At 42.0% G+C, this 12120-nt stretch overlaps 1 protein-coding gene across 1 annotated transcript in view; it reads left to right on the top strand.

The window, feature by feature from the left end:
* The window catches only part of htr4 (5-hydroxytryptamine receptor 4), an 85859-nt gene that overhangs the window by 22771 nt on the left and 50968 nt on the right, over window positions 1-12120 (top strand). The window contains exons 2-3 of the mRNA XM_076105276.1: window positions 568-681; window positions 7300-7500. Coding sequence (XP_075961391.1) covers window positions 568-681; window positions 7300-7500 — 315 coding nt within the window. The remainder of the gene's footprint in view (window positions 1-567; window positions 682-7299; window positions 7501-12120) is intronic.

The following is a 12120-nucleotide window of genomic DNA, read 5'->3' as shown; positions in this document are numbered from 1 at the left end:
GAGGCACGCTGGCGATGTTAAACCCTTCAAGCTCTTGTGTCTTTGGAGTCACAACCTTTTGAAGCAGTCAGTCGGAGAACAACACCTCTGATGTTTGTGTCGCTGAATTTAAATGTGTAGCTGGGCTGATCAGGCTTGGATGTTTTTATGATAGTAACATAAAAATGTAAAAAACACTCTGGACTTGTTTGTGTCATCTCGCTGTGGATATGGAATAAATATCACATCGTTATAGGCTGACAGTGTTTGACTTTATGAGCAGCAGAAACTTTATTACAAATAAATCCTGCTTTCTGTCATTTTTGTTTCTGCCAATAAATATATTCCTGAACTTAATTTAGAAAAGTTGAGTCAAGCCATTAGTGGGAGTGGATTTATTTTTCGCTGATGCAGCGAAATATAGGCTGATAAAAAGATTGATTTTTACATCAAGAAGTCTTGTCTAAGTGCAGCTGAACTAACTTTTCTTCTTCTTGTGAAACGATGCAGACTGTGGTTTCTCTCTGCAGATCTGAACTGATGTGTGGTTTTGTTTTGTCTTTTTCTTTTTTGTTGGTGTTTCCATAGCGACAGCATGCCAAAGCGGATCGCTCTGATCTGCTTCCTGTCTCTGGTCATGCTGATGAGCATCCTGGGAAACCTGCTGGTCATGGTGGCCGTCTGCAAGGACCGACAACTCAGGTGGGACAGAGCTTCTTCTCCTTTCCCCGACGTATCTCTTAACGCAAACATCCAGCTCTTTATTTTTATAATAATAACACCTTATTTCAGAGAATGTCTCCTTGTGTGTCTAAGTGAGACAACGGCAGAAATGATGAAAGTGAGAGAAGTAGAGCCACGGTTACATGAACTGCTGCTGAGACACTGAACACAGAATCACTGCAGAATATACTGCAGCAATGAATCAAAGAATATCTACATACAATACATTTCATGAACATAATGTTCAGAGTCGGTGCAACGATGTCTCGGGACTCGGGACTCGGGCAGAGCCGGTAGGTCATCCTGAGGACGGCCAGTCATGTGCGAGCCGCCGTCACCGCAATGATTCCATCTTCTTCTCTTCCTCCCTCTTCTCCCTCTCTCTTTCTCTATCGTGTACCATGTCTCTGATAGTTGGACTCTCTCTCTCGTTGTCTGTCTTTCTATCTGCCATGAGAGCTCAGGGTGACCAACGTGATGCTGACATGTGTGTGTTGGGTTGTGTGAAGGATGAATGCATGCGAGAAAAGAAAAAGAAAAGCAGACGTGTGTGTGTGGGAATAAAAAGTAATTAAAGTCAGCATTAATTTCTGTGTATAAATGTGTGTGTGTGTGTGTGTGTGTGTGTGTGTGTGTGTGTGTGTGTGTGTGTGTGTGTGTGTTTAAGAACATTGATGAGTGACAAAGTCACCGCTGTGATGTCTCACCTCCCCGAGGACAGAGCGATGACACACCGTCTTTATTTGTCCCGGCATCATTGTCTTTCTGTCCACTGGGAAATACACACGTACACACCCACCCACACACACACACACACACAGAGAGACGTCCACTGTTTTTACTCCTGGTTCACGTTAACTGCAAACATGTAAATATAAAAAAGACACAAACGCATTATAGATGCACACGAAAAATAAAAAAAGACTCACTCCTGCTCTGGTGGAGTGTCCCCTGGGTGACCGTGTTTGTGACAAAATACAAAGCAGAACTCTGAGCACATCATTAAAAAAACTGTTGAGCAGCAGCAGAGTCAGCCTGTTTCTTAGTCAATCGTAAGAGAAACAGCCAGTCTGTATTTTTGAATTAATCGCAGGAATACTTCACCCACAAGAAGACTACTTGTATATCGATTACTCACCGCGTGTCACCTTGACTTCTTGGAGAAAAACATTTTGTTTTCCTCACATGCCTCCGCTGTGAACGGAGAATCGAAAAAATGTCTCGATGAAGTGAAGCATCAATCAGCTTAATGAGGAATATATTCAAGGTGCTGGCAAGCCAGCTTGCCTCTCTGGGCTCTCTGACTCTGTGCAAAGATCCCAGTGCATCTCTGCAGGATCTATGGAAGCAGGAGAGACGATGGGACGACATCATCAAAACAGATAGATTGTCGGAGAAATGGCAGGCATGGGAGGTGAACGACGCGGCCACCTTAGAATCTATATGCATGTATTCGGTGGTCTTTCACTCCGCGTGTGAAACAAGAAGCCGACCTTGATGCATCTGTCCCGTAACGTGAGGACTTTAGTAACGCCACTACCGCAGTTATTTTAGATCTTCTCCTCAGCCTAACTAAGTTGTTTCCTTTGAAGACAGAAGTTTGAAAAGATGCATGTAACGAGCAGAAATCAACACGTGATGCTGGACTTTTGCAAAACACATGAAAAATGATGAGCAACTTTTTTGTAAGATATCGAACTGTTCTATGAGAATATGTTTTGAAGACAAAGGGGTTATAGCCAAACAGTCAGTTAGCAATCACTTAATTACTAACAAGTAAGTAAGTTAGCAAAACATGCTACATGTTAGCATGTTACACTTAAAAGCCATGACAGGGAAAGATTTAAAATATATATTATTACAATGCGAGGAAACTCTGGACAAGTGAAGTGTGTGCAGCCTGCAGGAGAGGAAAGCTGCCAGACACGTTAAGAGGCATTTCACACACGCATACACACACACACACACACACGCACACACACACACACACACACACAGAGAGAGAGAGTCGTTTGCAGGGAGCTGACACCAGCAGAGGGTGATTCAGAGGGTGCTACACCACTCATCAATAACTACCACACAAACACAGTCACTCTCGCCAACCACCTCTTGTTTCTCTCAATGTGTCATGTCGTGTGTGTGTGTGTGAACAAGGAAAACACCCACTCACCCACTCACACACACACACACACACACACAGACACGTGCTGCCACACAGACTGCATGCTGTTTATAATGGACACCGGCAGCTTTATGAGCAACCGATCCTGCAGCCCTGCGAGCTGCAGGATCTTCGTCAGGGGTCTTTGTATTTTCTATCTAATAAGCACACGTGTGCATTAACACTGTTATGTGCTGGAGGATGTTTCATTTCAGTATGGGGATAGTCAGATTACTGTTTTTATTGTGATAAGTAACAATACAAATCTATTTGTTTTTTGTAATTTTCTCGTGTTTTCATTGTCTAACCTTTGTTTTCCTTTTGATTGGTGCCGTTTTGTAGAAAACTGTTCGCTCTTAGTCGTCAACGCAGGCTTTCACCTCTTTGGATTCAACCACATGACACTGACACCGGGATTATTTTATTATTCTACAAGAAAGAAAGAAAAAAAAAAAAATCCAAGCAATTTAATAAATACAATAATTACATGAAAGAACACAAGAAATCCACTCAAAGTGTCTTTAAAGGCAGAAAGATTATCATTAGCATTCCAATCACTGCTGTGGTGATCACACTGTTGTTGCAGAGGTATTTAACGCCTCAGGCAGTATTTCACAAAAACTAGAATAACAGCTTAATGCTTTTTATTGGCAGTGGAGTTGTTTTGTTCTCACTTCCCCAGGGTCGTTTGATTTACATGTTTTCAGCCTTGAAATCTACCCAACCGACAAATTAACAAAAGTTTCAAAACTAAATTTCCAACACTTTTGATATATGACAATATTTCAGAATCATTGTCTTATCTATAATCAAAGTATTTAACTTCACAAAGAAAAACAGTGCGTTTTAACCTAATTACAATTAAAGGATTTAAAGAACATTCATCCCTCTTCTCCTCTTTGCAGTATTTTCTTCTTAAACATGCTCATCTCTCCTCCTCTTCTTTCCATATCATCCACTCGACACACCGTGCGTCTGTAAATCACACCAACCGTCCAGCAACACGATCCCTCTTAATACACTTTATTTATTCTTAGGACTTTAAGCTAAACACAATATGTCATCCTAACTAAACGCGACGCCTCCCACTCTGGGTATGTTAATGGTTTCTAAACTGTCCTGAATTACAGCCAACAACTGTGTGTGTGTGTGTGTGTGTGTGTGTGTGTGTGTGTGTGTGAGAGTGTGTTTGAGCATACAGTGTGTGTGTATATAAACCTCATTAATCTACAGGTGTGCACATGGTTTTCTGTGTTTCCGCTTGCGTTGATGCATCTATTTGTGCGTTTTTGTGTGTTTTCCGATGCGTGCATGTGAACATGTGAACATGTGTGTGTGCATGTCCGACATGATTTATATTGTGGCGCAGCAGACAGCTGCTTGGTTCCTGCACTAACACTCTGTTTTTAAGGGGCTGTTTGAGTGAGTGACAGGCAGATGGAAAACCCTCACAGCCATCCGCTCTTACTGACGCTATTTATAGACCTCAGACCATCCACGTGGCAGACAGCGTGGAGAACAGACCAGCTGACTCTTTCACGGGTTAACTGGTTGGTTGGTGGTTCGTCTGTGAATGCAAAGCTTTACCAACCAGGTGATGAGGCGCGTCGCTATGCGCTTGTTACACGCGTGTCTTTTAGAAATGAACTTGACTGACTAACTACTAACAAAAGTAACAAATGACGTGACAAAATATCAACATTGACTTTTAGTTTCACAATAGACACAAACACCGGTCTGCTGGGTGAAAGTCCTGTTTGTTTGACCCATCCACCACCACCGCTCCCACCCAACAGTCACAGACTGTCTCGCTCTTTACACTACGTTAGCATCTAATGATGACACGTATAGGTGTACATTGGAGCTTTGTGAAAGCCTGGTGCGTCTCATACGGACGCTAAAGAGTCCGTCTGTGTGGTGGTATCAAGACACCGAGCGGCAGTATTTGACGAGCTGGGAGTGACTGGTTGGCTGATCAGGTTGACTGATCAGCTGACTGAGTTGTTTTTGTACCCAAACCCTGTGACAAACCTTTCAACCACCATTTGACCGGTATTATATAGATTAATGTGACAATAACTCATTTGTCAGAAAGGTTACAAATACGCTTAACAGCTGGCAGCCAAGAGTATCCTCTCACTTTGTGTGAGCAGTTGTGGTATTGGTCAAGCACAAAGCTGCACAGAAAGAGAGAGCGAGAGACACAAAACAGTGAGGGAGTATTTATGCATGTGTGTGGGTGACAGACAGTCTGCTTAATGAACATATATCAGATAGTTGCAGGACTCTCCGGCAGCCATCCCACCCTGCGTTGGCTGTTAAGCAGAGATCAATGTCGTAGATGAAAGTAAAATATGTCTTGGGGTCCATTTTATTGTCGTGTTTTTTATCTCAGCACTACTTTGTAGTAACAGCACGGCCCCTCGCCTGTGACAGCTGTATTGCTTCGATAAAGAAAACCAACTTTTATCACGGGGAAGGGGATAAAGAGTCTGCAGACTGTTAGAACAAAGAGGACTCCAGGCTCCTTTATATCATCATGAACAACCTATTTGCAGAATGAATCTACCTTAATCTCTTTCTGTCTCGCTGTGGTTTCACCTCATTTCAAGTTGAGCGTTTGATGACTTTTCTCAACGTGTCATCACTCCTCTGTCCTCCGCCTCCCATTCAAGGGAATGGAGAGATGGATGTTTTCTCTTTCCTCTCAGTGCTTGTTGTTGTTGCCCTGTTCCCGTGGAATCTGTTTTTCTTTTTGCTGATATTTAAAGACAGACTTTTCCATCTCTGCCTCTGTTTGGCTCAAAGTCGGAGTGGTTGTGTGGAGTCTCTGTCAGAGCTCTGTGCAGGCCTGTCAACTTCTTCCACAACAAGTAGGGAAAAGCATTTCTTTATGGAATTGTTTTGTGCTGGCCGGCATGTTGAAACAGAAAGGAGACGAACGCAAACTGTTGCCACAAAAGGTGGAAGAACATTATTGTCTAATTGGCTTCAAATAACTATGGAAGTGGCCGTTTCTTAAGCATGGAAACTACGTGACAAATAAGTCAACCCATCCATCCATCCATTTTCCACCGCTTATCCGGGGTCGGGTCGCGGTGGCAACAGGCCAAGCAGGCTGACCCAGACCTCCCTCTCACCGGCAACATGTTCCAGCTCATTCTGGGGAATCCCGAGGCGTTCCCAGGCCAGCTAGGAGATGTAATCCCTCCAGCGTGTTCTGGGTCTTCCCCGGGGTCTCTTCCCAGTTGGACGTGCCTGGAAAACCTCCAGTGGGAGGCGTCCAGGAGGCAAATAAGTCAACGTTTGGTTTAATTTACTTACGGAACTGACGTGACTTAAGGACTTAAGATACAAATATACAGTGTCAAGAGTTGCATATCAGTGAACAACTTGTTGCTTTCTTGAGCTGCTGTTGGCTGTATTCATGATAAAAAACACACTATGACACACACACACACAAAAATAAACAACTCTTTTTCATAGAAACAATTCGCCTGTCCCAACAGTACAATTACATTTTCATACAGCTGCCAAACTCTCAGTATCAGTTACTGTACAAGTGTGATTCAACGTCGCTGAGAAACAGCGTTGCCAAAGTCATTACCAGCTACGACAGCAACGCTGGTCTTGTTTTCACCGTGTGAGTCTGTGAGTCATCTCGACAGAATGTGTTCCTGGAGACGCCGACTGAAGCAGGAAGCACCACAGAAGCAGTTTGGAGTACTTTGTTATATTTCTGTCTGTCAATGGACAGATTTTGTCACAGTGATAGCGTTGCAACATGCAGTCACAAAACGTGCAGGTGTGTAGTTGCAACACAGTCTCGCGACAGTTTGTGAAATTGTCACATTTTGAGTCTATTGATTTGTAACATTTTCAACTTTCAAAGGAATATATTTCAATCCAAAGTATCTTTTCTGCACCGAGTCAGTCAGGACGACATCAGGCAACAAAACCAATGAAACAAAATCACTTCGTTAGTTTCAGGGAACAGTCATGAACGCTTTAGGGCTCGCGGCCACCAGCCCTCCATAAGTCATCTTTCTCAGTGTTTTACTCCAGATATTTAGCTCTGACCGTTGCATAGTAACGTTGATACGTTTAATTGTCTGTCCACCATGAAAAAGGATCCTAATCGACTTTAAAAAAATGTGTGTTAATGTACATCCCAAGGTCTCTAGTTTGAAAGTAAAAATTTAAAGTTTTTTTTTAATTCAAATCACATTTTTCTTATTTTTCGCATAATAATGTCAAAACAGCATCGGTAACCATTACATCTACTCCACTCTCCTTCCATTGAATGATCTAAATATGCATCGTCAACATTGATCATTCATTATTGATTAATTCATCACAAAAAGAGGTATCACTCCAGAATGATAATGCATATTTGTTTATCTAAACTCCTCCTCTCATTCTTTTTCCTCCACCAGGAAAATCAAGACCAACTACTTCATCGTGTCTCTGGCGTTTGTCGACCTGCTGGTGTCGGTGCTGGTGATGCCGTTTGGTGCCATCGAGCTGGTCCACCAGCACTGGATCTACGGCGAGACCTTCTGCCTGGTCCGGACATCGCTGGACGTCCTGCTGACCACCGCGTCCATACTGCACCTGTGCTGCATCGCCCTGGACAGGTGAGACGTTCCGGGCTGGTGGTGTGGAGGAGGAGGGTGAACACGTACATCTTAAAACACTGGCTCTGTGTTTCAGACACAGACGGAACAAAATGTGTGAACACGTAGAGTAAAAATCCCAGAAAAGTCTGAAACAATGGCAGGAAGTAAAGATAGTGTCAGAGCATTATCTTTAGGTAAATAAATGAAGGAAAATATAAATGCTATACTCTCTCTTTGAACACCACAAGTTCACTTTATGTTGTTTTAACTTAAATAGAAGACATTTACTCTGGACAATGCAAAAAAAATAACACAACAATTGTAAATATGTAATATAAAAGTCTCTCCAATGTTCTGCTCAACAGAATCACACCACTGTGAGACCTTGAGATACGTGCAGAGCTACTGTAGGGATTGAATCAGAGCTACTGTGCAGTTGTGTAGATGAGTCGTTCCAGGTCAAACTGATCTACAGTACATCAAGGCCTGCAGTCTAAAATCGGATGTGTATTTTCCTGCTTGCCCCTGATCGGGTTTTGTGTAAAAGTTTAAGTTTTATTTGAAGAGGATTTGATAAGGTAGAAAAGTTGCCCAAAAACTAAAGAACATAGTTTCTAGTACTTTTCAAAAGTAACTTTTTTCCCCCAAAGTCGTTCCTCTGAAAATGATTGAATAGAAGAACACGGATTACTCACCGAAACGTAAAGTTGGTTCGGAGCTGAAGCATTAGTCTTTGAACCTCTGTAGGGTGAGTACTGTAGCAGCAGAGTGATGTTATCAGACTCAAGCGCTGCTTTTCACTTGGACAGCTTTGACATTAACTGGAGCGAGAGGACCTCCAGACTGATAGCACGGACCGTGTGAGGATGTAGACCGGATAAATTATTTGTGTCGCCTCAGACCGACACTTTGTCATTTACAGCACCCGACACATTTCTAACGGACAATTCACACTGCTAGAGAGCACTATAAAGGTTATTCATTCACTGAACATGCTGTTATATGTATGTTGATGTATGAATGTGTCAGCGTTTATCTTGAGAATTCTAGTTTCTGATTGGTAGCAGGTTAGCCCTCATTAGCTAGTTAGCTCGCTAGCACTTTGGGACAGGGACTGTTCCTCACCTCTAAGCCCATTAGTCCATCTCTATTAGCAGATGCTTTTTTGTCTTTTCTAATTGAATGACTCAGATGTCCTGCTGTTGTTGTTCTCACTTCTCAAGCTTGAGACTTGTGACTTTTCAAACACGCTGCAGTATTGTAAGCCCTAACAAACTTAGCGGGCGAGTGATGCTGAGGAAACTTTCTGTATTAGAAGTCTCTGAAAGTCAAGAGCTCATGAAATATGTATTCAGCCTTGAGGGATTCCTGCACTGAATATAATCTTAGGAACTTTTAAGGCACAATAAGTGTTGTGTACCACTAGTCTTAGCTGGATGCAGAGAAAATATTGTGCCACCGTCTTCCACCACCACCTCTCACTGAAGCATGCATAGCAATGATGACGGTTGTACATTGTTCAAATTAGACACTCCAAAGATGCAAAGCTAGGCAACAGTGAAAGAGGAAATTGTTTCTTCATTCAATTATCTGGCCGGAGGAGCTTTGTGCTGTTTTATACATTCAGCTGCCTCCGCATCCTGGAAGAGCGCATCTTCCATTACCGATTCAAAGCGAGGCAATCACCCTTCATCACCCCCGAGGTTCTTAAAAAGTAGTTACCTAATCGAAAGAAAGAATAAATTAGATTACTTGATGAAAGAATAATGAGGTAGGTAGGTTAGGTACAGCCATAATACATTCACATATGTTGTGCTTTGATAGTAATAAAATGCTCTTATTTTGTAAAGAAATCTAAATAAAAAGAAGCTTCTGCTGTAATATGCGACACATCTTAATAATCAATCCAGTATTGTATTTCTGTTTCAGTCTTAGCACACTGTTTTACTCGTTGTTTTTTTGAGTAATTATGAAGTTAAGTTCAACCAACTGAGAGAACACAGCACAGTGTTAGTTCTCAATCTCTTTAAAAGCCTTTTTCAAAAAGGCAAAAAAGAATGTTTCCTAAAATGTTTCAAATAAAATAGAGGAAAGTGCACACGACCGATAAATAATGCATAACAGACCATAATTAAAGTACCCTTTATCACACATTTTTGTCCTCATGAATAATTATTTGCTCTAATAAACCACAGTCACACTCAACTATGCTGTGAATATGTGCTGCCTTAAAATGGTTGTCAAGGTATGTGATGATTATAGAAAGGTGCTCTTAAGCTATAATTAAATGCCATTATTGTAAGAACAGGTGTAGTAAAAGACAGCATCTCAGTGTTGAGCAGCTTGTAAACCCTCACGCTGTAATTACAGGCCATTTGAGAACCATCGTCATGTTTGTGGTTGTATTAAAAATGAGAGGCAGACTGACAGAAAGAGAGCATGAAAGTCTGTCCTCGTGTTAAACTGCAGGATGAGACGAAAAACGAATGAAACTGTCAGTCAGTTGCAGCAAAAACGTAAGAGAAAGTCTGGAGTCCCATATGAAAGAAAAGCCCAGATTTACTTTACCTCCCGGAGTGTATCTGTGTGTATGTTCTGCTGAATATTTTAAATACCCAACCAACACACACATTCTGCGGAACAACAGAAACGAAGGCACTAAAGATGAAAACAAGTCTTGGCAGATTCAGCACTGGATTTGTTTGGTAATCCTCCTTCATCTCCAGAACTTGGATCCATAACTTCTTCTCGTTTAGGGGTTAATTTTGCAGGCGGAGATAAATGCCATCACGGTGACACACAAACAAAGAATTATGGATTCAGAGTACAGAGAGAGAAAGAGCTTGTTTGCATGCAAAATCATTTTTGCGGCCTTTTTAAACCACGGAGCATTACTGACCTCTGGACAGTCATTACCGCTGGCCATTGAGCTTAATATGTCTTTTCCTTTATTAACTGTACCATTGAAAGTTTGGAAATTAGTAGTTTCCACATCTCTATTTCCCACAAGTGTTACCAACCAGAGGGGTAGACCAACCTCTTTGACCCTTTAGCACCAGGTGGCAACCTCCGGTTCTGCTGAGTGAAGCCGATGCGGAAGCGTCTTAAACCTGCATTCTCTCTAGTGACCACCAGGGGGCGACTCCTCTGGTTGTATAGAAGTCTATGAGAAGATGACTCTACTTCTCTCTTGATTTATTACCTCAGTAAACATTGTAAACATGAGTTTATTGTCTCAATCTCTAGTTTCAAGTCTTCTTCAATACAGCATGATGTTCATTTAGTACATTATGGTCCATTTAGAGTCACACAGACCATAAAGCAGGGGATGCTTTAGGGCGGGGCTACACGGTGATTGACAGGTCGCTGCCACTAGTGATGGCCGTAATCCAAGATGGCGACGGCGATATCGCAGACTTCATAACATCAGTCCACAAACCAATGGGTGACTTCACGATGTCCACTACTTATACAGTCTATGTTTAGCACACACACAACCCTCACTCTTGCTCACACAGTTGGATGCTGATAGCTGATCATTGAAAAAGGTCAATTCAAGGTGACCGACATGAGCACATTATCATTTCTATCAACTGAAAGCTGCTCTTATCTTGAATCTGACAACAGGACACGATGAACACAGTTTAAAGTGAAACTGGTGAGTGACAATGTGTGACCCAGTCTGCATGATTTGTCAAGTTTCAAGAGACTGCTAATTGTTTTTTATATACTGCACAGAAATGAATGAAATGGAAATGAGCCAATGGGGGCCTGTAGGAAAAACACATCCAAAAATCTAGAACTGCGTAGCATGGAATTGAAATAGTCAGAAACATTGTAAAGTATCCATGATTTATCGAACATGGTCTTTAAACTGAGCCTGTCAACCTCTTAGGCTGTTCATCTGTTAATGCCCATCCTTAGGACATGGAGTCTGCTAATCCCAGTAGAAGAGGCCTGAGAGGCAGTTCTGCCCCAGAAGCCTAAGTCAGGGCAAACACGCTAATTAGAGTAACGGAGTTGCTCCATAGGAACAGCAGGGGTTAAGTGCCTTGGGTGAGAGCACTATGACCATGCAGGGAGGGGAACAGGCCTTGACTATTGGAGATTTCCCACTGCATATTATTTAAGAGATCACAAAACTCACGGTTCATATCGTATCACGGTTTTGAGTCACGGATCAGATTAGCAGAAAAAAGGAAGGAAATATCGATTTCAACGATGCCACGTTTTGTTGCTGCGGATGCGGTTTGCTGATAATCGATGAACTTTATCGGCTGATACAAATCGTATTTGTTGTTTTGTTATAGCAGAAAAAATGTCCAAATGTTACATTTATTTATTGTTATAGTCATCCATCGTAGTTATTTGCATAAAAACACAATTCAAATGATTAGGAAATGCATGGCAATAGTAGTTTTGATTATGTATTATAGACTGATCAGAGCTAGAAAAAAAGAAAAAAGATTGGCTGCAATTGAAAGCAATTGATAAAGTTGGGAAGTATTGCTGTTTTAGAAGGTGCTATAGCTTCCCCTCAGCACTCATGGAGCCTTTATGAAGGTGTTCCTCAAGGACCCGTCTTGTTGGAATCTGGAAATGTATTTCCCCCTGAAGCCCCCTCACATGAAAAGAGTG

The sequence above is a fragment of the Anarhichas minor genome, unplaced genomic scaffold (assembly GCF_050575085.1).
Source record: "Anarhichas minor isolate MPS153535 unplaced genomic scaffold, ASM5057508v1 ptg000031l, whole genome shotgun sequence".
Lineage (NCBI taxonomy): Eukaryota > Metazoa > Chordata > Actinopteri > Perciformes > Anarhichadidae > Anarhichas > Anarhichas minor.
Note: the sequence above shows the minus strand (reverse complement) of the source record. Positions and strands in the feature narration are given on the sequence as shown.